This window comes from Bubalus kerabau, chromosome 2 (genome assembly GCF_029407905.1).
Source record: "Bubalus kerabau isolate K-KA32 ecotype Philippines breed swamp buffalo chromosome 2, PCC_UOA_SB_1v2, whole genome shotgun sequence".
NCBI lineage: Eukaryota > Metazoa > Chordata > Mammalia > Artiodactyla > Bovidae > Bubalus > Bubalus kerabau.
In genome coordinates this window covers 140130662-140157159 of record NC_073625.1, presented here as the reverse complement: position 1 = coordinate 140157159, position 26498 = coordinate 140130662, and the positions used below count along the sequence as shown (strand labels likewise).

At 37.8% G+C, this 26498-nt stretch overlaps 1 protein-coding gene across 2 annotated transcripts in view; it reads left to right on the top strand.

The window, feature by feature from the left end:
* The window catches only part of NLGN1 (neuroligin 1), a 782190-nt gene that overhangs the window by 18980 nt on the left and 736712 nt on the right, over window positions 1–26498 (top strand). The window contains exons 2-3 of one of the 2 annotated variants that reach the window (XM_055569020.1): window positions 633–1444; window positions 1878–1937. In XM_055569020.1, the coding sequence (XP_055424995.1) occupies window positions 952–1444; window positions 1878–1937 (553 nt within the window). In that variant the 5' untranslated portion in view covers window positions 633–951. Of the gene's footprint in view, window positions 1–632; window positions 1445–1877; window positions 1938–26498 lie in introns of those variants that run through there. The other variant, XM_055569021.1, reaches the window with a different exon arrangement.

Here is a 26498-nt window from a genome sequence, read left to right as displayed (position 1 = left end):
CTGCATACAGATTTGTCAGGATGCAGGTCAAGTGGTCTGGTATTCCCATCTCTTTCAGAATTAGTTGCACTTAAATAATTATAGTTGAGCTAGCATTGGTTTTCTTGTTCTAAAATTATTTTTGTCTTATCTGTATAACATGGAATTGGGCCCATACTTTGTTTGTTTAATAAACATAGTCATTCTTACAAAGTTTATTTCTATTCCACTAATTCCCTACCAATATTTTTTAAAAAAAGGTTTTCTGCTATTGAGATCTAATTTTTAGTATATTTGATGATTAATACTATGGTTCCATAAAATGATTGAAGATCTTCAATAAAGGAAAAATTTAACATAAGCCTTCAGTATTTTTAAAAAAACTGTGTTGTGAAATGCTCCTGACACTGTATATTTTGACAAGAACTGCTTTCTGTTAAATGTGTATAAAGTCAGGAGGCAAGTTTCTCAATATTCTAATACTCGGTTATTTTACCTGTCATCTTACATCAAACCTTAATTTTCCTGTGGTAGCATTTAACTCACCTGACTCCAGCCACTATTAATGTATTTCTGTAGCTTGTAAAACATCTAGTTATCACTCTGTCTATTTTAGTTCGTTTGTACTAATTATTTATTTTCATTTTCTCTAGGATATAGACCTGCAGCTAACTGGATTTGATTTGTAAGCGGGAAATGTACAGTCAGTGGCCACTCTCACCACATTGCTACGATGGAAAACAGAATAGTCAATAGGATATGGTCTGATAAATAGTGATGATTGAAGATGCTACTTCAATACACATGAAATCAGTGGAGATACTGGCTGCACGAAGAGCTTTCTGAGCTTTTCTTGACAAACTCGCCTTTAAGAAATCAGAGGTGTAGTCTACCAATATACGGTTTTTCTCAAGTGGATACAAATACCTTTGACTCACTGTAACCAGACAACTACACAACTAATGTGGGACCATGGCAGTGCCCAGATGCACGTGGCCAGATTATGTTTGGAGAGCAGTCATGGCCTGCTTGGTACACAGGGGGTTGGGTGCCTCATTGACTCTTTGTGTGTTAAGCTGTTTGCTTCACGCTGCCCATGTGCTCTCACAAAAACTGGATGATGCAGACCCACTGGTGACTACCAACTTTGGCAAAATAAGAGGGATCAAGAAAGAACTCAATAATGAAATTCTGGGTCCTGTTATTCAGTTTCTTGGTGTTCCATATGCAGCCCCGCCAACAGGGGAACATCGTTTTCAGCCTCCGGAACCACCGTCTCCTTGGTCCGACATCAGGAATGCTACTCAGTTTGCTCCTGTCTGCCCCCAGAATATCATTGATGGCAGATTGCCGGAAGTCATGCTTCCTGTGTGGTTTACTAATAACTTGGATGTGGTTTCATCGTATGTACAAGACCAGAGTGAAGATTGCCTGTATTTAAACATATACGTCCCAACTGAGGATGGTGAGTTTACTACAGGAAAAACAGGGAGATGTATTTATATTTCTCTTTTTTATTCTAACGATATTAATCTATATGTACTGATAGCGTGCATGGCTTTTCCTGTTGGCATGTAGACATATTTTACATGCGTGCATGCCGCTCTGTTTATGTGTGTTAGTGTATCTGTTCTTATTTTTCCCTGTGCCTACTCCTTTTCTTTCCTCTGCAGCACGTATATTTAGGTAGAAATGGGTTCCTAATTTCCATTTCCTACCGAATGACTTCTGAGAAGATGCATCAACATTTCTCCATTGCATGTGCAGACTCAGCCAAGTCGGGGATCTCTCGCACTCAGTAAATGCAGGAGCGTATTAAGTTAGATAGTGGTGTTGCATGTTCCGGCGGTCTGTGATGGAGCGCCATGTTATTTTCTAGTCTTCTATTCATTTTTCAGTAAAAAGAATATCCAAGGAATGTGCCAGAAAACCCGGCAAGAAAATATGTAGAAAAGGAGGTATGTATAAAAGTGGAAATAAAAAAATGGGGGAAACAGCTTGCAGAGGAGGAACAAGATATTCTCCCTAAGGATGATTTGCTGTTGGTGGAAGTGAATGGCTAGGTGACACCTGGAATTTAATGAAGCCCGTCAAAGAATAGAAAGATGGTTGAGGAGAGCTCTAGCTGACTAGACATTGACAAAGCTCCTTGGTGGAGCCTTGTGTTGGTGCTGGTAGCATGGGCAGGATTTGAATCTCTGCTTTGAGTTTGGGTATAGAGAAGATACTTAGGTAATTACATTGCCGGCAGGGTAACCAAAGATGTTGCCTTCCCAGCTGGTCAACTTTGATCTCTGAACTTTTTTTTTTTTTTTTTTTTTTTTAGTAGATAATAGATTCCTGTTTCTTTTATAGGAAACAGGTCACAAAAACCTAGTTTTTGTTTGTTTATCCTTAGTTCTCTCTGAAGACACTATGAACTTTCTCATATAAGGGTAAATTTGCTGTAACTATTGGGCAATCACCATTATTAAGTAATGGTATATTTTCCCAGACAGTTTTCCTATTTTCAGTCATTCCTCCAGAAAAAAAAAAGGGATTTGCAGCTTTTTATACGAAATATTTACAGTCTTAAAATTGCTTTAACATTTTTATATTTATGTTAAACAATTTAAAACATAGGGAAGAACATGATTCAGAAGCTACAATTAAATCAACCTTCAAATCATCCTCTAGCCAGATTGAGCAAATGTAGACACTGACAGCTGCAAGCTTGCATCTGAATGTAGCTTGTCCACACTCCATTTTTATATAACATCCAGTAAATCACTCATAGGAGAGTATGATTTTCTCTGGCAGTAAATTATCTAAGTGTTATTTTGACCTTATTATAACTTTGCTGAATTTTCAATCTTCATACAGAAGTCATATTAATATTCTAGTGCTGTACATTCTCTCTCTGTATGCACTTCTAATCTCCTGGCTGGACCAAGTCAGATTTCATTACAACATCTGTGTGGGGTGGGGAGTGTCTAAACTGTTCGTTTTTACTGCAGTTGCATTATCTGGAAGAAGCTTCATATAACCAAGTCCTCAACTGTATTTGCATTAATTGGAATTTTGTTTTTGTTCTTATTTCTTTGGTTAGACTCATAGAATTGGATTTAACCTTCATTTTATTATTAACGTCATGATTTGGGCTGAAAGAATAGTATACTTTAGAAGGTGGATATGGAGGCAACAAAGATGTTTTAAGTAACTAAAAAAAAGTCTCTTGTTTTTTCCCAAATGAGAATAACTGCAGTAATTTACATGCTTTCAACTAATGTACAATGCTGCAGTGGTTATTATTATGCAGCTTATCAAGCATGTGTAATTAGCTAAGTGACTTTCGCCTCCTATCTCAAAGATGTTGATTCACAAAGTCATAAATAAAGATGCTATTGAAGAATGCATAAATAGAGCATAATACATAAAAATGTGTACAATCAAAAAATGATAAGGACATCAAAAGGTAAGCTAGTGAGAAAGTGACCTTTCTTTTCATACAACTTCAGAAGAAAACGGATTTGTTAAAAAGATTATTTTTCATTGTCCTTTAGATTGTTGGTTCCATCTGCTTTTACGAGATAGTTGGCAAAGAAGTATGTAAGCTGTTCTATTTACTTTGGCAAACTTTGAACTAATTTATAATTAGTCTGAGGACAAGATCTATAGATACCTACATCAGTCTGTGTAGTTTATAGTCCATATCTATTGTGTTTTTATATTAAGAATTCTAAAAAGTGGTTTACTTTGGTATTTACTATATTATTAATAAATAATAAATAAGTAGCAAATAAGTAAGTTATACTTACTTATTTGCTACTTTTATATTATCCTAGAATCTAAATAACAAAAATTTTACTGTAATTTTTTATAGATAATAGTTTTTTTTAAAAAGAAAATAAATTTTAGAGCTAGTCTTTTACATAGAGTAGTTGAATTTTTTTCCCCAAACTTTCACCTTTTTTTTTCTTCTTTTTTTATCATGAAGTGTCTATTTTGGTCATTTCCAGAAATCATGTTTTCCTGGTTGAAAAATATTAATCATTTCATGTGTATGTATATACTAATATATATATTGCAAATAGACTGTGAGTTCCTCAACAAAATTCTGGAAGTTTATAAAGGATGATTTAGGAAGTATAGGAGTAGTTGTGTTGCATTTTATCTAGGTACCAATAAAATTCTGGCTTATTATTCATCTCTTTTTTTAAAATTGTGTATGGTCATCTGCAGAGGCAGATGGACTCCTACCCTTGTGTCAATCTGTTTATGCTATATTCATTCAAAAATATTCCTTAATTGCCTATTATAGGCACTGTCAGTACTGAATGAAACAAAGTTCTCTCTTCCTATAGAACTTACATTCAAGTAAGTTTACAAAGAACAAATATTTTCTACACTTTTAATCTGTATGAGACGAAGAAATCTTTCTCTAAGAGATGCCTTGCTGTGATTTTTAAATAAAGCCTTTATAAGATTTTTTTCCTGTGCAAGTGAAGAAAAAACCATATTTTTACCAATCGGCTTCCTCTCATTTACAACAGGTCCCAGTTGTACCCTTTAATCCATCTTTTTAAATTTCCCATGATAGTTTTAGCCATATGTTAATTACTCTCTAGATATTTCTTCAGGGTTTTTATCCTTGCAAAATTGAAAGAAAGGATTAATGCTTAAAATGAGATGACTGCCAACACTTGGCCACATGGGCAGACGATATGTGATATAAATTGGAATTTGGATATAGAGGACTGACAACTTATCACCAAAACTTTATGAAGAAAGTATATGACTGTCCTTACTTTAGAAATATGAAAGTAGGTTCTGTGAATACTTTTAAATAGTATACATGTTTTCTCTCTGTCCCAAGATTCTGGCATAGTCCTCTTGACTGCAATCAGGAGTAGCTTTAATTTGCTTATGTTTCATTTTTGCATTCTCTAGTTTGCTCTCTTGTGAGAGTTGCCAACAAACAGGAATGTGGTCAAATATTAGGCAGTAAACATGAGAAGGAAGAACAAGGGACCCAGAGAATCCACTGGAAATCAATTGGCTTACGGATACCCTAGAGATGTTTAGCTTTGTATTTCTCCAGTACCTTGACTGTTATTTGCACAACTCTTGTAAGGTGAATGCAGAATCAGTTTTCGTTTCTGCACAAGTTTTTTACCCCAGTTTTATTGTATAGAAAACTAGAATCTCTGTATATGGCTCTGGTACAGTTCTTGACTCCTTGAGAATTTTATTCCTGATTTTCATAAATATTTTACTGTTGCATACTCTGTTCAGTAGTCTTTACCTGAGATACTATTGAATTCATTCAAGAGTCTTTTCCATAAAGTTAGGGTTTATTTGGTGGTTTATTGAACATAGAAACTGGTATTTTCCTAATGATATATGTATAAAAGTGACTCTTATTGCTGTCAGTGTGTTTAGGATTTTAAAGGGGAATTATATTCAAGAATATTCTTTCTTCATGCTTATACAATTTTATCTAATTTCTTTATTCACTTAACAAATGTTTATTGAGTCCTTACTCTGTGCTAGTTAGATTACCACTCTAGGCCCCCAAAATACATCAGTAAAATATAAAAAGCAAAAACATCTTTACCCTCTTGGAGCTTATATCTTAGTGTATGGGACACACTCTAGATGATAAACACAATAAATGACTAAATTTAAAGGGTTTCAAAAGATGAGAAATTAACAGAGTATGGAGGCTTAAGTGTCTTGTGGAACATGAAAATAATAGTATTGTCCTCTTCGGGTAAAGGCCTGAAGGAAATGAAATAAGTATCTGAGGAAATAACACAGCAAAGAGCAAGTATAAAGGCATTAAGATTAATTCTGCCTCCTGTATTTAAGGAACAACTGGGAGTATGGTGAATCTGGAAAGAGCATAGAGCGAGAGCAGCAATGATCTTTATATTAAAGAGGTCTTTATATTGACTTTAAATTGACTTCAAATATTGACTAATATATGACTTTATATTAAAGAGGCATTCTGGCTGACATATTAAGAGTAGATTGTAGAAGAGTATGGAGAAACTGGGAGAGCAAATAAGAGGCTGTTGTAGTTTGGATCAGACATCAGCCTGATCCAGGCACAGACCAGACAAGTAACAATAGAAGTGGAAGTCGTAATACATTACAGATATATTTCTTAATCATTTGGTTATGGATTGTTAAAGAAAATGAACAGTCAGAGAAGATTCCTAGATTTTGATCTGAATACCTAGACGAATAGACCTTTGACTGTGTGGATCACAATAAACTGTGGAAAATTCTTCAAGAGATGGGAATACCAGACCACCTGACCTGCCTCCTGAGAAACCTATATGCAGGTCAGGAAGCAACAGTTAGAACTGGACATGGAACAACAGACTGGTTCCAAATAGGAAAAGAAGTACATCAAGGCTGTATATCGTCACCCTGCTTTTTTAACTTATATGCAGAGTACATCATGAGAAACGCTGGGCTGGAAGAAGCACAATCTGGAATCAAGATTGCTGGGAGAAAATCAATAAATTCAGATATGCAGATGACACCACCTTTATGGCAGAAAGTGAAGAGGAACTAAAAAGCCTCTTGATGAAAGTGGAGAGTGAAAAAGTTGGCTTAAAGCTCAACATTCAGAAAACGAAGATCATGGCATCTGGTCCCATCACTTCATGGCAAATAGATGGGGAAACAGGGGAAACAGTGTCAGACTTTATTTTGGGGGGCTCCAAAATCACTTCAGATGGTGATTTCAGCCATGAAATTAAAAGACGCTTACTCCTTGGAAGGAAAGTTATGACCGACCTAGATAGCATATTCAAAAGCAGAGACATTACTTTGCCAACAAAGGTCCGTCTGGTCAAGGCTATGGTTTTTCCAGTAGTCATGTATGGATGTGAGAGTTGGACTGTGAAGAAGGCTGAGCGCCAAAGAATTGATGCTTTTGAAGTGTGGTGTTGGAGAAGACTCTTGAGAGTCCCTTGGACTGCAAGGAGATCCAACAAGTCCATTCTGAAGGAGATCGGCCCTGGGATTTCTTTGGAAAGAATGATGCTGAAGCTGAAACTCCAGTACTTTGGCCACTTCATGCGAAGAGTTGACTCATTGGAAAAGACTCTGATCCTACAAGGGATTAGGGGCAGGAAGAGAAGGGGACGACAGAGGATGAGATGGCTGGATGGCATCACAGACTCGATGGACGTGAGTTTGAGTGAACTCTGGGAGTTTCTGATGGGCAGGGAGGCCTGGTGTGCTGCAATTCATGGGGTCGCAAAGAGTCAGACATGACTGAGCAACTGAACTGAACTGAACTGAAGATGGAAAAACAAACAACGCAGAATAGTTTTGGGGGGGCACAATAGAAGGATGATGTTTACTTTTGAACATGTTCAATTTGAGGTGACTCTATCCATGTATGGATTTCAAGGGAGCAATTTGACATTTGGCAGAGAGATATATATGGAGATACAAATTTGGAAGTCTTTTGGCCACCTGATGTGACGAACTGACTCATTGGGAAAGACCCTGATGCTGGGAAAGATTGAAGGCAGGAGGAGAAGGGGACAACAGAGGATGAGATGGTTGGATGGCATCACTGAATCAATGGACATGAGTTTGAGCAAGCTCCATGAGTTGGTGATGGACAGGGAAGCCTAGTGTGCTGCAGTCCATGGGGTCACAAATAGTCAGACATGACTGACTGCACTGAACTGAATTGTGATATAAAAGGTAAAAATTTAAAGTTGTGAGACTGAGAATAAAAGGAATTGAATGAAAATAGAGGAAAGAAAATGATACCAGAGATTCATCCATGGGCCATTCCAACATGAAGAGGTCTGGAAGAAGAGAAGGAAAGACTATGGAGACTAAGAAAGTATTACATGTGAGATGAGAAGTAAACCAAGATATTTTTGTTGTCCTAGAATCTAAGTAAGGAAAATGCATCAAAATAGATGAGTGATTAATGCTACCAAATCAACTTTTGTGAGGTTATGTGGATCTGACATACTGGAGTAGGTAAAAGAGAGAATGGCTGAAGATCAAAGTCACTAAGCATAAATAATAATTTTAAGAAGTTTTGCTATAAAAGCGCACAGAAAAATGGGTGTATTAGCTACCATAGAGGTTGTTTTGTTGCTGTAGGTTAAGATGGAAGAAATAGAGAAATATTTATGCATAGTTGGAAGGGAATAATTAAAAATATAGGAGAAGGATGATAGACTTCTAGAATAATATCTTTAGAAAAAGATGGGTTCCAGTACACAGTTGGAGGTTTTGGATTAAAAAAAGCATTCATAGGTAATTTAAATTAGCATGTAGCTGGGTGGAGTCCATGAGTATGAGTACATGGGCAGAAGTCATGGTATGATTCTGTTCTTATTGATCCTGTTTTAATTATTCAATGCATAACATTAAGGCAAGTGGAGATAGAATTAACGTTGAACTATTTATAAGTTCTAGACATGAGCCTTATTAGTTAATGTTACAACAATCCTATGAGATTCTTATTCCCACTTTATAAATGCAGAAATGGAGGACCAAGAAAGTTAAGTATCCTGCCCAATGATATATAATCTGTTTTCCGGCCAACTGTATTTTCTTTAAGGAGGAAACTTTAGAACAGAGGGAATAAAACAAAGCAGTACAACAGCAGCAACAGCAATCTCATTTATCTGGGATCCCAGATCAAATGGAAAATGAAATTAATGGCCAGTTTGGTAGTGGAAAAATCACTGCATATTGGAATAAGTACAGCATCTGGATTGTTGGGGACTTGAATGGGAAACAAGATTAAACCAGAGATATGGCTTCATATTTGAATTAGTACCTTGGACACTTCTGGTTAAGACTTCTGAAAGCTAAACACTTTAAGCCAAAACTCTGAAGTGAAGTAGATCTAAAAGGGCTGTAAAGTTTTAAATGAACAGCATCAGTTGTCCCATTGTTTACTGACAGGCAGAGAATCTACTGAAGCTGATGATTAAAAGACTATTATAGTTGACCAATTCAGTTTTTCTGGAGAATAAATACCTTTTTTTATTATAGAAAATTGGATTGAAATTGAAAACATATGATATGCCACCAGCAAAAAGAGCTATGCCAGGAAATAAACCCCCTGTAGAAAAGGCTTCCCTTTATCTTACCCAGTATAATAATACATGTTTTAATATATTGATTTCACAAATAGAACATACTACTAGCTTCATAATTATGATGTAGTCTTTGCTTTAATTTTACTTTCCATTACAGATTTTGTTGATAATCTTTTCACCTTTCATGTTTCTCCTCCTCTTCTTTTTCCTTCCATGGTGGTATTGGGTTGGTGAAAACGTTTGGGTTTTTCTGTACAATTTTATGGGTAAACCTGAATGAACTTTTTGGCCAACACAGTACATACATGCTAAATAGTTTAAGAAATGACCAGCTTCAGAAATCACACCAGTCATACATTTCTTAGTAACAATCACATAATCTCCTTCTGGATTTGATAATTTAAAATTCTGGACTGATGTGGAAGCATAATTTCCAGTCATAAGTCTTCACATAGTCTTTTGTAAGTGGACAGAATACTTTATGTAACACTCCCTATATTAGATTCCTAGGGCTGCTGTAACAAATTGCCATTAACTGTGTGGCTTTAAACAACTGAGATTATTCTCTCACTGTTATGGAGTTGAGAAGTCCAAAATCAAGGAGCTGGCAGATTTGGTTATTTCTGGAATCTCTGGAAATGAATCTTCCTGCTTCTCTCTTAGCTTCTGTTGGTGGCCAAAGTCATTGGTACTCTTTGGCTTGCAGTTGTATTGCTCCAGTCTCTACTTCTGTTGTTGTGTGGTCTTCTCTGGGTGTCTCCCAGTGTCTCTGTGTTTTCACATGGTCTTCTCATAAGGACACCGATCATAAGATTTATGACCCATCCCAATCCAGTGTGACTTCATCCTGATTACATTTTCTAAACCCTATTTTCAGATAAGATCATTTCTTTGCTAGGGTTGCTGTAACAAAACACCACACACTGCATGATTTACAGAGCAGAAAATTTTGGTCTCACAGTTTTAAAGCCTGGAAATCTGAGATCAGGACATTGGCATGGTTGGTTCTTTCTGAGGGCTGTGTGGAAGATGCTGTTCTGGGTCTCTTCCCCTGGCTTGTAGATGGCTATCTTATCCCTGTATCTTCACATGGCATTCTCCCTTTTTCTACTGAGGCATGGTTGACATGCAATATTATATTAGCTTCAGGTGCACACCATTATAATTTGATATTTGTATATACTTGAAAATAATCAACACAATAAGTCTAGTTAGCAGCCATCCCCATACATTGTTACAAACATTTTTTTTTTCTTATGATGAGGAGTTTTATGATTTACTCTTCAGTTCAGTTCAGTTCAATTCAGTCACTCAGTCGTGTCCAACTCTTTGCGACCCCATGAATCACAGCACGCCATGGCTCCCTGTCCATCACCAACTCCGGAGTTCACTCAGACTCAGGTCCATTGAGTCAGTGATGCCATCCAGCCATCTCATCCTCTGTCGTCCCCTTCTCCTCCTGCCCCCAATCCCTCCCAGCATCAGAGTCTTTCTAATGAGTCAACTCTTAGCAACTTTCAAACATATTATACAACATTATCATCTATAGTCACCTTGCCGTACCTCACATCCCAGTGACTTATTTCGTAACTGGAAGCTTGTACCTTTGACCCCCACCTTCACCTGTTTCACCAATGCCTCACCCCAGCCGCTGTTCTATCTGGAACCTTACTTTTTATTGTTTTGCTTGTTTGATTTTTTAATTCCACATTTATAAGTGAGTGTTTGTCTTCATTGACTTATTTCCCTTAGCATAATGCCCATCTGTGTTGTCTCGAATGGCAAGGTTTCATTTTCTATGGCTTAATAGTATTCTATTGTCGATTTAGCTATCAGTGGGTACTTAGGTTGTTTCCATATCTTGGCTGTTGTGGGTACATCTTTCTGAATGAATGTTTTTGTTTTCTTCAGATAAATGCCCAGAAGAAGAATTGCTAAATCATAGGGTAGTCCTATTTTTTTTTTGAGGATCCTCCACATTGTTTTTCATAGTGGCTGCACCAATTGACATTCTCACCAACAGAGGGCAAGGGCTCCCTTTTCCCAATATCCTTGCCAACAATTTCTATTAGTTGTCTTTTTGGTAATAGCCATTCTGATAGATATGAGATGATGTCTTATTGTAGTTTTAATTTGTATTTCCGTGGTAATTAGTGATGTTGAACATCTTCTTGTAGATGACTTTTTGGTCATCTGTATGTCTTCTTCAGAAAAATATCTATTCAGATCCTCTACCTGTTTTTTAACTGGATTTTGGGATGTATTTTGTTACTGAATTATTAAATTACCCTTTTTTATGAAGATACTAATCATATTGTGGTAGAGCCCATCCTAATGACTTCCTCTTAACTAATTATATCTGTAAGACCCTATTTCTAAATAAGGTTATGTTCTGAGGTATTTAGCATTAGGACTTCAGCACATGAATTTTGGGGTAACAGAGGTTCTAGTTGGACATAAATTCTTTAAGATACCATGAGCTTTTCCATTTTTTTCCATCCACACTGAATCCCAGAAAGATCTCAAAATGGTATGATAATTATACCCATTCTGTAGTTGAAAAATTATGGCTTGTTGGGGTTAAATAACTCACTCAAGGTCACATGGCTGCTAGTTAGGCATGCTGACACTCCTTTTCAAATAAAAACTCGAATTTAACTTGATATCCCATCTCTTCAGTCAAGTTTAATTTGTCATCCAGATTCTCTCTTCTCTACTTAGAAGTTTCTTTAATTTGTGTTTAAGTAGTTTTCTATCAAGATTTCATACTATGCATTAATTTCGATACTTTTAAGTGTTTAAGTGTTTGACTTTGTGTAGACAAAATGATTCAGATTTTCTTTTTAATTCCTTGAATTTTAAGCATCTTATCCAGATGGTTGCCTACATGCGAATACAGTTTTAGTTAAGATTAAGATCTTACAAATTAAAGCTCCGGTAGCATTGATTTTCAACACTGTTTCATTTATCATATTTAGGAAATTGGACCAAGTTCTTTTAAAAATAATTTTTAATTAAAGAGCTATTTCTTTGTTTACTTTAATCCAATGCATCTGATATCTATGTAATGATAGCGTTAGAGCAATTTAATTATAGCCCACAAGTTCCATTGACACATGAAATTTTTTATAAAAATCAGTTATAAACAATGACAAAAAGTGAGACAAAAGCATCTTTCCTCTCTTCTTTTTGGCTCACATTCTGTTTTTCCAAAAAACTTCTGGGCTCCTCTTCTAGAATCTTCCTTCCAGCTTCTCTAAGTGGAAGGAGAAAGAGAGGACAGAGGGATAAGTGTGTATAGCATAGTAATGACACAGGACAAATATAACCCTTTCTAGTTGATATGAAGCAAGTGTAAGTATTGCTGCTGCTAGGAAAGGAAGAGAGAGCCCTAGGTAAACTTATTAATAATATTTATACTCCTGATTTGGATTCCTAGGTCTCTCAGGTATAGATATGTCTCCAGTGAAGGGGGTCTGTGGACAGAGGAATGCCTCTAGCCAGTGATCACTGCATTCCTGCTAAGTTCCCACTCAGGATCCTCTTCAAGCTCACCATCCTTTCAGGTAGTCAACAGGTCAGGCCTCAGTTTGCAGCTCTAAGCTTTAACTAGAGAGAATTGATAGGTCCTTTTGGCGCAGTAATTTATAAGCCAGGCAGTTCCTGAGGATTCTGAGCTGCCTCTGAGCTAGGCAGCCACCTAACCTGCCAGCACCTCTCTTGACCCACACCCAAGTCCCCACCATCACATACTGCCATGCTCCTTCACATTCGTGGCACCAGCACAGCTTGACTTTCATTCCTTACACATATAGGGAGAGACTACCTACAGTTCCAAGATTTCTTTAAAAAGGAGGAAGGGATTCTGTTGCTTAAAAAATTCTGGAAGTCATTTATTTAGGTAATTAACTTTATTTCAATGAGAACTGAAATATTTACAAATTTGGATTCAGAAGAGGAATTTTCTCTGTAATGACCATTGAAAATATTTTGTATTCCAACTCACTCCAAAAGAGCAAGGATGAGATTTTTTTTTCACGTTTTTAATTTATGGAGATCTTTGGTCATCTGTGCTGTCTAGCAAAGGCTTTTTGAGGGAAATGCACATACACACATACGCATACATATGTACACACATGTCAAACCTTGTAGAATATTTCTTGAGGCCTCAGATTGTCATTAATGGAATCTTTGACTATTAAAACAGTGCTTTTCCCTATCTATCTATCTATATATCTCTTTATCTGTCTCTATATATTAATTTATTATCTCTTTGGTGTTGGTCTTGCTTTGCTCGGTTTTGTTGTACATCCAGAAGAGCCAGCATCAGATTTCGTACATGGCTGTCCCCTCTCTCTCTGTCTGAGCCCACCGTGGACAAAGCACTCATGTCCAGAACTCAGCTGGAGGCTCAGTATGGCAGGACACATCCTTTGCCCTCAGGGAGCTTAAATGGCCACAGCAGCTGGCAAGTAATAAGAAACACAGGACATTTTTGTTAGTGACCACGTCAGTATAACCAAGTAAATATAAGCCTGATCTTTACTTAAATCTCAAAACCAAATCAGGGAACGGTTATTCCTGTGGAAAAAAATAAAAAAGGTAATGATGCTGATATTTGGCACTATGTTCCCCATAATAAAACATTTAATTAAATCTTTAAATGTGTATGGAACACAAAATATGCACATCAGAATAAAACACATCAGGCATAACCAACACTATAATTATATCAGCCCAGTTGCCTGAGCCCACCTTTGTTGCCCTGCCAACAAGCAGTGGTTTAAAACTTTCTGTCCATCTGTTAAAATAAATAAATAAATAAACAGCCTATGCTGTACCTATACAAATCTCTAAAGCTTGGGAATGCTTTGGCTACTGATACAACAGCTGCTGAGTTTCTGGGCTGCAGGCTGTCTCTCCTAGAGGTAAATTAACAGCTGCTGCTCTGTGGTTCTTTCCTCAATTTCGTTGAGCGTCTACTCTCATAGGCCTAGGAGATAACAAAGGTGCATGCATGTGTGCTCAGTCATGTCTGACTCTTTGTGATCCCATGGACTGTAGCCCTCCAGGCTCCTCTGTCCATGGAATTTTCCAGGCAAGAGTACTGGAATGGGTTGCCATTTCCTACTCCAGGGGATCTTCCCAACCCAGGGATTAAACCTGTGTTTCCTACATCTCCTGCATTGGCAGGTAGATTCTTTACCTGCTAAGCCATCTGGGATGAAAGGGGCATTAAAGAGCTGTCCTCAAAGCATTCCCTATTTTGTGGGGGTAGCAAATACAGAAAGAGAAAACAAGGTAGTAAGCACTCTGAGGAAGGGAAGCAAGAAGCATTATGGGAACACGTGGGAGAGGTGTCCGTGGTTTAGAGATGTCTTGTGATAGAAAGTTGTCCTTGATGTGAGCACCCAGGTAAGACTATGGTTGTCCTGCATGCCTTCAAAGGTGACTGTGGCCTGTGGGACCATTTTGCTGAGTAATTCTGGATCAAAATATTTCTGCGTACTCATTTCAAATGTTTGTTTGCTTGTTTATTTGTGGATATGGATATGTAAGTATAAGTACCTGTGTCTCCACCTTGTTTGCCCTAATAGCAATTATCTTTTGTTATTTCTATCACTTTACCAGGCTTTAGAAACACTGCCTGCCAGCTTCCGGGGTACTGAATCTGATCTGTCATGGGTTGGGAAACGAAACAATCACAGTTAAGAAAAAGGAAAAATAAACTTGTTCATGAGATAAAAACAAATAGTCTTGAAATGACTGTCTCTATTACAAGTAATATATAACAATTTAAATAAATTTGCTCAAAGATTTTTTTTTAACAAATTTTATGTTATGAATAACTGAGGCTCTTGAAGATGTAGTCTTTAAGTAAGTGAGGTGTTTCCTAATTGTAAAGCTATAGGAGCCAACCCTGTCCTCATGAGGTGACCCCTCAGGAATGTGTGAACATATCACTTCCTCCTCCTACTCAGGACACTGCAGACATTATCCTTCCATGTCCGTATACTCTTTCCCTCCTTCCTTCTCCAAATCCCTCACCATAATCTAGAATCTCCATAATTTCTTGCCTGAACCACTACAATAGCCTTTTAATGGGTCTTTCTATTCCCATTTCTGCTCCTGCAATACATTCTACACAGAGGGGCCAATGTGATCATTAAAGTCTGAAATCAGTTGCTACGGCCCCTTTCTTGTTCCCTCAGGAGCTTCCTATTTCTTTTAGAATAAATGTAGGATCCCTGACCATAGTCTATGAGATCCTACATGATGATTCCTGCCCACCTCTGTCCATGTCTTCTTCCATATATTTCACCCTTGCTTTCTAGATTCCAGCCTTACTGATCTCTTTTTGGTTACTGGAATAGCCAGTGTATGTATATATATATATATATATTTGCTTTCTTTTTTAAAAATTAATTTATTTTTATTTGAAGGATAATTGCTTTACAATATTGTGTTGGTTTCTGCCATATATCAACATGAATCAGCCATAGGTATGCATATGTCCCCTCCCTTTTCAACCTCCCTCCCACATCCCACCCCATCACACCCCTCTAGGTTACAGAGCACCAGATTTGAGCTACCTCTTCCCTCATACAGCAAATTCCCACTGGCTATCTATTTTACATATGGTAATCTATATGTTTCAATGCTACGCTCTCAATTCGTCCCACCAATTTCTATCCTGCCTCAGGACCTTTGTACTTACTACTCCTGTTACCTTGAATGTACCATGACTACCTCTTTTTCAAAGTCTCGGCAAAATGCCACCTTATCAAAGTAGCCTTTGATGAACACTCTGTTAAGTTAACCTCACCTCACACCTTTCCTCTGGTTATTGTCTTACATCCCCTTGGTTATCTCCTGCATTACATTTTTATCTCTATATGAAATTAGCTTGTTCATTTATGAGCTTACATGTATACTGTCAGCCCCAGAAGAACATTTCTCTTCTTCACTGCTCTGTGCTCAGTACTCACAAGGGATTCAATAAACATTATTCTAAAACATAAACAGCCTTGAGAAACAATGTACTTTGTTGGAGAAAGTCTTTGTCTCCCACCATCTGCATTTCTTTGAGTAATGTTATCATTCTTCACCTGACAGAGCAAGTAAGAATTTATGCTGTTCCTCTCTGCTATGAAATCACTACGTGTTTATGGCTCCCAAAATGAAGAAAATTTCAAAGCCAACACCAGAGTCCTTAACTAAGAAATAACAGTATTCAGTGGCTCAGTCTGTGACAGATATAACCTGGATTCCATTGCAGGGGCCCTTGGGCCCTAGTGGCTGCCAACAGCCAAGGCTCTTGGCTTTCTGCCTGTGCACGTTTCTGCCAGCCTTATTGCCTCTGCACTGAATTTATATTTTAATACAGAATGCCAGCAACGCATTTGTGTAATAGGAGCACAGAGAATGATTTTCCTTTTCCAGGCCAGCAGCTTCATTTTCCCTTCCCACCTTCTAATTTAATTTCCTTTCCCTCTTACCCAACTCCAAGTTCCCTCCTGTGACAAATATATTTCCTTTTGTAATTATTTCACTTTCCATGTCCTTGTTCTACCGTCTACTTCTATGATAGGCCTTCTCACCACTATTTCTATTAAGACATTTCATTTGAGGTTCATTTCATTTGAGGTTATTCAAGAGGCAACGCCTGAGTGCTAGATGAGATAAGAGGTCTAACTGGATTTGCTTAAGGGATTTTATATATAGTATGAAATAACTCCTCCAGGGACCTGTTCTGGGGAGCTCTTTCCTTAGGATTTAGCCTTCCATTTGGTTAGGTCATGTCACCATTAACATGTTAATGAACCCAGAGGGTTATTTAGCCCTTTTCTTCTTTTATTAGGCATTCGCAACTACTGACTTTCCTACAAAAAAACAGATATCTCTTTATAAAATGAGGCAAACCAGAGAATGAGACCTTCCAATATGTACAGAATCATAGGCAGAGTTGTGGGGACAAAGTTTGTACCCTAAAAGGACTGATGGAGGCATATTTTGAGCCTGATGGATAAGGGGTGCTTAGATTACTGAGATATCTGGAGAGGTCAGTGACTTTTCTAGTGGATGGTGGAGGCTGGATCTTGGGCAGTTCAAGGTGAAGAGGCATAGTAAGTGCACGGTAGACCTAGAATGTCACAGTTTAGTTGAGAGTGAGAGAAATCTGGCAGTAACATAGACTAAATATGTATTTCAGAACACATTGTGGAGCTGATGAGAAGATGTTAGATTCCTGGTAGGGCTGGCTTCATAGGAGGGTAGTCTGTGCAGTCAAACTGATTCCTGTACTCAGAACAGCTTCACACGTAGTAAAATTCTCTACTGTAGCCATCTTGAAATTTCTAAGACTTTTTGAACAAGCGATTTAGCATTTTCATTTGGCATTGGGCCTCACAAATTATGCAGCTAGTCCTGCTCCCTGGCTTTGCTGGCATTTTCCCCATTCTGCATACCCATAGATGCTCTTGTAATTCTGAGATATGGTAGAACAGAAGCCCTCTGTGCAAGTTGGAAAGTTTGATTAAAACTGTCAACTATTAAAGCACTATGAACGTTTGTGTGTGTCGTCTTACAGTTGCCTTCACATCTAAGGAGAACAATGGAAAAGGGACATGTTGTAATTTGGGAAAACAAAGATCTGTTTTTCTCTTATTCCTATTTTTATGCATTTGTTCATTCTTTTATGAAATGGTTATTAAGTGTCTAATTTGTCCTAGGGGCTATACTAGAAACTGAGGATAAAAACTGGTATTTACTGTTTTTATTTTTATTTTTTTAAATTTTACTGGTATTTGCCTGTAAGGGACAGTCAAACAAGGAATAATAATGATAATAATTGTTATAATAGCTACTACTTGTGCAGTACCTATCATGAGCTAGTCATTGTTTTAAGGGTTTTGAATATTAATTTAATTCTCGCAAAAGCCCTACAAAGTTGTTACTGTTAGTTTCCCTGCTTTACTGATGAGAAATGTGAGACATGGGTAGGTTACATAAACTGTGTGAGATTCCACACAGCTAGAGAATGGTGGAGCCAGGATTCACAATTAAGCAGCTCAACTCCTTTAACTGTGCCCTTAGTTACTAGTATAACAGATGTCAGAGGTGCTTTGAGGGAAGTAAATATATAGGTTCTGTGTGGCCGGGTGCTGCCCCAAGGAGGGAAGGGCTAGTTTGATCTTGGATGGGAGCTGGAGAGAAAAGGGTTTATCATCATCGTCTTGCTTGAAATGAACTGTGAAGCATGAGGAAGCGGCCCATCTCCTGAGCAAAATGATCTACTGGGGCGACGAAGAGGGAGTTTTGCCAGGTAGAGAGCAACATGTAATCAGAGAGTGCATGAGAGAGAAACCTTGATAAGGCAGCTCCCAGATCTTCATGTCTAAGGACTTTGGAGGTTTTATCTAGGTGATGGCGGGTCATTAAATATTTTGAACAAAGGCTTCACCTGATTGGATGAGCACTTTAGAATATTCTCTCTGACAACAGTGTAAATTATAAAAACCCTGGTTGAAACACCCCAGCAGAGATGACCAGAGGGCTCTTGTAATGGGTGTTAGTGACCATGCAGGCCTTACCAAAAGCAATGCCTGGAGTATAGAAAGGGGGAAATGAAGATTAGGAGATACTTATTGACAACCTGATAGAATTAGCAGGTTGACTGGTATCGTGAGGGCTGAAGAAGGGATGGAGCACAGGATGTCTCTAGGATGTCTCACTGCCCAGTGCCTCCCTTTCTGATCCATTGCCCTTACTTCCCGTAACCAGCCACCTTGACCACGCTTTTTCACCAGGACTCAAGAGGGAAAGACAGGATCGAGAGTGAGTTAGAATAGAGAAGCAAAGTTTGATAAAAGGCAAAGTGTCAATGGCAGAGAGGAAAGATAAAGGAAAAAAAAAAGAGTTGCAGATAAAAAACAGAAGAACAGGATAGAACACTGAACAAATTTTTAATCTCCCATGTGCCAAATGTGAGGAAAACTGGAAAAAATGTCATATATATAGTGGTTGTTTAGTCACTAAGTCGTGTCCAACTCTTGTGACACCATGGACTGTAGCTTGCCAGGCTCCCCTGTCCATGGGATTCTCTAGGCAAGAGTACTGGAGTGGGTTGCCATTTCCTTCTGCAGGGGATCTTCCCGACCCAGGGATCAAACCCACGTCTCCTGCATTGCAGGCAGGTTCTTTACCAACTGAGCTACAAGGGAAGCCTGCCATATACATATACACACACACACACACACGCACACACACACACACACATACATACACAACTGAGTCATCTTTTAACAATGGAACTTGAGGGAGAGATAAGTATGTCAGACAGTACAGAAAGAGATGACAGGAAAATGTAATGAGACAGAAGAAAGAATCCTAAGTTTGTAACCTACCCTTAGTTGGAACAAGTGTGAAAATGATAAGAGAAACATACATAGACAGCAAATCACAAACTGTCAACTAGAAAGAGAGTAAAATCATTTATTTATATGTAATTTACTAAAAAGAACAGACAGGTGCATAATTTATGTAGCTTTGTATTAATGACTAGACAAATGAACTTAAAATTCATTCAGTAATAATTCAGAAAATACATGTTGATTGAATTCAACATATATTTTTGGAGCATTTATTATGTGGAATGCCTCATGGTAGATGTTGGAATACAAATCTAGACTGTACAAATAATAACACACACAGACATACACATTATACACACTACACATGGGTACTTAAAATCTAGTAAGAAGGTAAATTATAAATAATCAAGTATATGAACTATAAGACTAGAGAGGTCATTAGGGGAAAGACATGCTATTGGTCCTTATAAGAATGTAAGAAATCATCAAGTTGGATGTGAATCAGAAAAGTTCTATAGAAGAGGTAATATTTTAGATCAGCCTTGAATGATGGGTAGTCTGTCAACAGAAAAACATGTAGGACTTTTGTCCAGCAAAAAGAAAGGCATAGCAGTTAACAGAGACTGAGGACTGTAGTGTTCAGTTATTTATGTTCTAGGAAATATTGAATCGTAGTGAAAGATCAATACTAGTTTAAGTGAAATGTTAGAAGGCCTAAAGGGCTAAGAAGATGAGTGATTTTACTATTAACTTTGTTGTTCAGTTGCTCAGTCGTGTCTGACTCTTTGCGACCCCATGGACTGCACCACTCCAGGCTTCTCTGTCCTTCACCATCTCCCAGAGCTTGCTCAAATTCATGTCCATCGAGTCGGTGATGCCATCCAACCATCTCATCCTCTGTCATCCCCTTCTCCTGCCTCAACCTTTCCCAGCATCAGGGTCTTCTCTAATGAGTCAGCTCTTCACGTTAAGTGGCCAACGTATTAGAACTTCAGCTTCAGCATCAGTCCTTCCAATGAATATTCAGGGCTGGTTTCCTTCAGGATCGACTGGTTTGTTCTCCTTGCAGGCCAAGGGACTCTCAGGGGTCTTCTCCAACTCCACAGTTCAAAAGCATCAATTCTTCAGTGCTCAGCTTTCTTTATGGTCTAACTTTCATATCCATACATGATCACTGGGAAACCATAGCTTTGACTATATGGACCTTTGTTGGCAAAGTAGTATCTCTGCTTTTTAATACAGTGTCTAGGTTTGTCATAGCTTTTCTTCCAAGGAGTAAGCATCTTTTAATTTCATGGATTCAGTTACGATCTGCAGTGATTTTGGAGCCCAAGAAAATAAAGTCTGTCACTGTTTCCATTGTTTCCCCATCTATTTGAAGTGATGAGACTGAAGTGATGGGACTGGATGCTATGAAGTGGTGGGACTGGATACCATGATCTTAGTTCCCCATTAATGATTTTTTGGGCAAGGGATTATGATAAGAAGTGTGGTTTAAGAAGAAGTAAGCAAGGGACAGGAAGGTTGTATGATTGGTTAGATTACAGGAAAGAAGCCTATATAGGAAAAAATGGTCCTGTAGTTCATAGGAAAAATGGCTGGCAGTAGAAACAAAAAGGATGATGAATTTGAGAGACATTTCAAAGTAGAGTTAGCAGAATTGGAAATTGATTGCAAAAATATGGGGGTGGACAGTGAGCAAGGAAGCCTTGGCAAGGTTGACAGCAGATTGGTGACTGTATGGTCCTGAGGAAGATGAGGCTGTCAATAAATCATATTCCCAGATCTCCTCCATGAATAGATGAGCTTGTGAAATTTTCAGCAAAATTGATCATGGAAACGAATATGCCCTCCTTTTCTTTCTTTTTATCAAAATGAAGGTACTAAAAAAGCTATTTATGCCATTATAGTGTGTTCAAATAAATTATTAACCTCATCAAGGCAGAGAAAGCCTCTGAAAAAAATACTATTTTCTTTCTTTTTTTTTTTTTAACCAAAGAGGAGGCAAAAGATGATTAATATTCTGCAGTGAAATTCCTCTACTACTGTCATATCAGAGCTGGACATAGCTCTAGATTTCCAAAAGAGAAATGAATAGGGTACATAACACTTCACTCAGGAAAAGGCCACCCACTGCCACAGCCTGTGTGAGTATAATTCTCACTGACAAGCCAAGATTGAGAAAGTATACAAGGCCAATTACACAGACCCAGCCTGTTTTTCCAGCTATTTAACTGTTCACATCAAGTGCTGCGTTTATCTGCATGGAAGTGGAATGGACCCAAAGAACGTTGGAGCAGCATAGCCACTTGTCTTGCTGTGAGAAGTACAGATGGGATCGGGGAGGCTCTTCCCTCAGACTCATACACCTTGATCATTAAAATCACATAAACCTCAAAGAAAGACTGAGAATACAGGATGTGGGATCTAGAGCAGTGGCCAGAATATCTGGTAAGATGAGAACATGATAGAATGCCCCCAATTGCTTTTTGATGCTGACCTGCTAAAAGAGGAAGAAAAGTAGTCCTAGGAAAAGACAGAGAAAAAAATCAAATTCATTTTGAGATTTTAGGAAAATGAATGTTTGCATTTCTAAAGTGATCATGCTGCTCACTTTTAAGAATTTGAGTCAAATAGGGAAATTACTTCTTTGGGAGGATTTCTGAAAAATAGAAAGAGGGAACAAAGTAACTAGCCAATCCAATTAGTAAACACAGCAAGCTGCCATATATCCTGCCCAATAACAGATGCAGGCCTTGGGGGAGCTGCATGCCATCTTCCAGATCATTGAACAAATGACTTTCTTCAGTGCACTAATTATGCTGAAAGAGTTAAAAAGAAAAAAGCGTCTAAGTGTGTTCTATGCCATGAAATTAAAAAACACTTTCTCCTTGGAAGAAAAGCTATGACAGACCTAGACAGCATATTAAAAAGCAGAGATATCACTTTGCTGACAAAGGTCCATATTGTCAAAGCTATGGTTTTTCCAGTAGTCATGTATGGATGTGAGAGTTGAACCATAAAGAAGGCTGAGCACCGAAGAAATGATGCTTTTTAAATATGGTGCTGGAGAAGACTCTTGAGAGTCCCTTGGCCTGCAAGAAAATCAAACCAGTCAATCCTAAAGGAAACCAGCCCTGAATATTCAGTGGAAAGATTGATGCTGAAGCTGAAGTTCCAGTAGTTTAGCCACCTGATTCAAAGAGCCAACTCATTGGAAAAGCCTGATGCTGGGAAGGATTGCGGGCAGGAGAAGAAAGGAACAACAAAGAATGAGATGGTTGGATGGCATCACTGACTCAATGCACATGAGTTTGAGTAAGCTCCAGGAGACAGTAAAGAACAAGGAGGCCTGGTGTGCTACAGTCCATGGGGTCTCAAAGAGTTCAGACACAACTTAGTGACTGAACAGCAACAATGCCCAAGGGAATTTTGAGTCTCAGGGAAGCTCAGTTGTGTGAAGGACTAAACTTGATTATTCCTGAAACCCCAAGTGCTAGCATCCTGTCCCATCATCATTCTACAGCAAGATATGTTTATTCCTCTCTATCCATCTTGTTTACCATGTCCATGTTGTTGGCCTGTCTCTGACATGGACTTCAACATAAATCTCGGTGAAGGTTAAACTTAGTGAAGGTTAGCTCATTCTTATCTGTTTTGTCCTGAAAACACTTTGGCATGAAAGCCAATGATACTGATTGCATGTTGGAAGCAGGGGAACCTGTGACTCAGTTATAAAGGCACTCAGTTGGATGCGAAAGGAAATTAGGACAGGTCTGATACTCTGTAAATGTAAGGGAATGTGATCATCTTCACTGAAGAAGAAAAACTGGAGTCCTTGGAGGCTGGAAAGATAGGAGGGATGATATCTAATCGTGAATGTGTTTTAGATCAGGTTAGAGTGGACAGACAGAAAAATGATCATATTTAAGGTGTCCTGGGCTTTGTACAAGTAGATATGAAAAGAGAGCATCTGTGCCAAGAGGACAGAATAGCCTGAGTGAGGGGAGGCATGAGAGGTAGGAAAAGAATGACGATTGTTACTGTCTCCTGGTTGGAGGTGGACTGGGAAACAGGTAAAGAATACCAGGGAAAGAAAGATTGATTGGAATTTTGTGAAGGACTTTGAATGCCAGTGTGAGGATTTCACATTTAATTTGGTAGGCCAAGGGGAGCCACCGGATGTTTGTGCAGAAGAGAGTGACATGATTAAAACTGTTTTAGGAAGATTTAATTTGGCAGTTGTCTTTGGTGAGACTGATGTTACAAGAGGCTGGGCTTGGAAAAAAAAATTAATAGGCTTTTACAATTGTGTCATCTGACAAGAAATTGATCAGTAATTTAAAAAATCTTACCAAATATTTTAAAATTTCCTGTAGTCCTATTGATATCTATTTAAAAGGCTCTAAAAGAGCATGCTGCTGCTGCTGCTAAATCACTTCAGTCATGTCTGACTCTGTGCGACCCCATAGATGGCAGCCCAACAGGCTCCCCCATCCCTGGGATTCTCCAGGCAAGAACATTGGAGTGGGTTGCCATTTCCTTCTCCAGTGCATGAAAGTGAAAAGTGAAAGTGAAGTTGCTTAGTCGTGTCCAGCTCTTCACGACCCCATGGACTACAGCCTGCCAGGCCCCTCTGTCCATGGGAGTTTCCAGGCAAGAGTACTGGAGTGGGGTACCATTGCCTTCTCCACTAAAACAGCATAAAGGATATTATTAGTTTTATCTTTTCTTTTTTCAAACAAAGAAAGGTATGCTAGGAGAATCAGTAGATGAACTTGAAAGGCTGTTTTCTGGGGAAGGGACTGGCCCTCCAGCCTCTTGCCCACACATCAGCTGTGGAAAGAGCTCTGGCTGGATTCATGGCTTCCTAGTCTCATTCTGTAACTGTGTTGCTGTGTGACTTTGAACAAGTCATGTTACCTCTTTGGGCCTCAGTTTTCACCTCATCTATGAAATAAGGTTTGGGCTCCATGATCTCTAGAGACATTTTCATATTTCACTCTTTCAGAGTTTGTTTGTTTTATAGGAACAAAGGGAATTGCAATGGAGAAAGGGTTAATGTTTGCTGCATTTTCTTCTGCTTATTTCACTGACTCACCAAGAATTTTAGAGAGGAGGATGAGTGGAACACCTCACTTCATGTGTGGATTTAATGTAGTGTGAGCTTGTTTCATTTCTTGTAACAGTTTAAATGCCATCTTTAATGTTTTCTTGCCTGCTACTGTTGCTGTTTTTCCCTGTTTCCCAGAAACTAAACCATTGCAGATGTCTGTTCCCATGACTTACAATGAATTAAGGCTACAACAAGGATATTTTCTTCTTTATATTTAAAAAGACTAATAATACCGATTTAAATAGATTATCCGTGGTGTAATATTGATATATCTTAGTTTTATCTGCAAGGGAATAATTTAAATCAGCTAGCTCTGAAGTGTAATACTTTAAAGATGTGAATTCAAGATAGCCACCACATGTAGTAAGAACAAATAGAGGCTATTTCCATTAATTAGTTAAATCTTATACAGCCTAGAGGGCATTAGACAACCTGTGGTAGTATTTCTAAGACTAATTTATAGCTCATAGGTTGTCTAATTTTTCTTAACAGGGAAGTAATAAGGTTTATAATTCTCATGGTTTAAAAAAAATGAGAATTTTTTTTTCTAGAGACTTCCAGATAGTTTAATAAGCTTCTGAGGATAGCATTATTAATAGTATTTCAGTGAGAATCTTCTTGAATTGTATGTAATTGTCAGAGATTTCATCCATGTCAGTTTGGTCATACAGATGGGTGAATCAAATAGACTTTACTCATTTGTCACTTTTCTGATTATATTTAGAGAATCATCAACTATTTCTGGATATATTCTATTATGTTTAAAAACTATTCTGCAGACAGAGTTTGAGTCATTGAGGGGCTGGAGATACCACTGTTAGAAGTACCACTCCCTTTTTCTTTAATTTTGCAGAAAAATGGACAGATAAACTACAATGGTGAAGAATTAGAGTAAAGGAATATTACATGCATTAGGACAGTACCCTTGGACTGGCCAAATATTTTTGTTGAAAATGGAAAAACTATTTCTTTTTCCTACTCTCACCCTCTCTCATATCACCACTACTAACCACCCTAGTACTTTTGCTCAGATTGCAGTTGAGTAAACAAATTTGGATTTCCTTATTGGTTTTAGTATATTTGATTAAGTGGAAACATGTGAACATTTACTCATGCTTCTACATCTTCTCCCAAGTAGCATTTCCAAATGGGTCTTAGTCTTTCCCTTCTCTCTTTGAGAAGATATAAAATACATGTTTGTTTCAAGCTACAAATCATGAACCATTTACTAAATAATCTGTTATGCACTATTTATGAATTAACTAATACTTTAATATTTTAGCTTTGATTCAAAATTAAGAGCAGCTATTAACTAGTAAAATAATAAAGTATTTAAGAAGTATTCATTCTACTTGCCAGATTTAGTCAACTACATCTGCCTCAAAAATCTTGGCAAGTTTAATGTAAAAAGAAGTTTTTAAGGAGTCTACAGATATAAATCAATTGACATTTAACAGAGTTACCAGTTTGAAAACTCAGTACAAAAGTGAAAAAACCTTGTGTTAAGACTATAGACTTGGATTAATATAAAAGATGATAGAAACATCTTTGAAATTTAGTGAGATTATTTTTCTTGTAGCTAGAAATATAGCTTTAGTAATTGACTTTATATTGGCATCTATATCATAATACATTCAAATGCATGAAGCCTCTTCTCTGTTTATAGCCTATATATCGATGTTGTCTAACAGAACTTTCTGTAGTCATAGAAATGTTCTGTATCTGCTCTGATTGGTATGCCAGCCCCTAGTTACCTGTGGCTATTAAGAACTCCAAGATATAGTTAATATGACTGAGGAACTATTTAATTTCACTTAACTTTTATTAGTACAAATTAAAATTTAAATAGGCATCTATAATTAACTGCTACCATTTTGGACAGTGAAGCTGGAGGATGAATATTAGTATCACCAGAAGAAAGATAAAGTTTATCTTGGATTTTCATACGTGAGT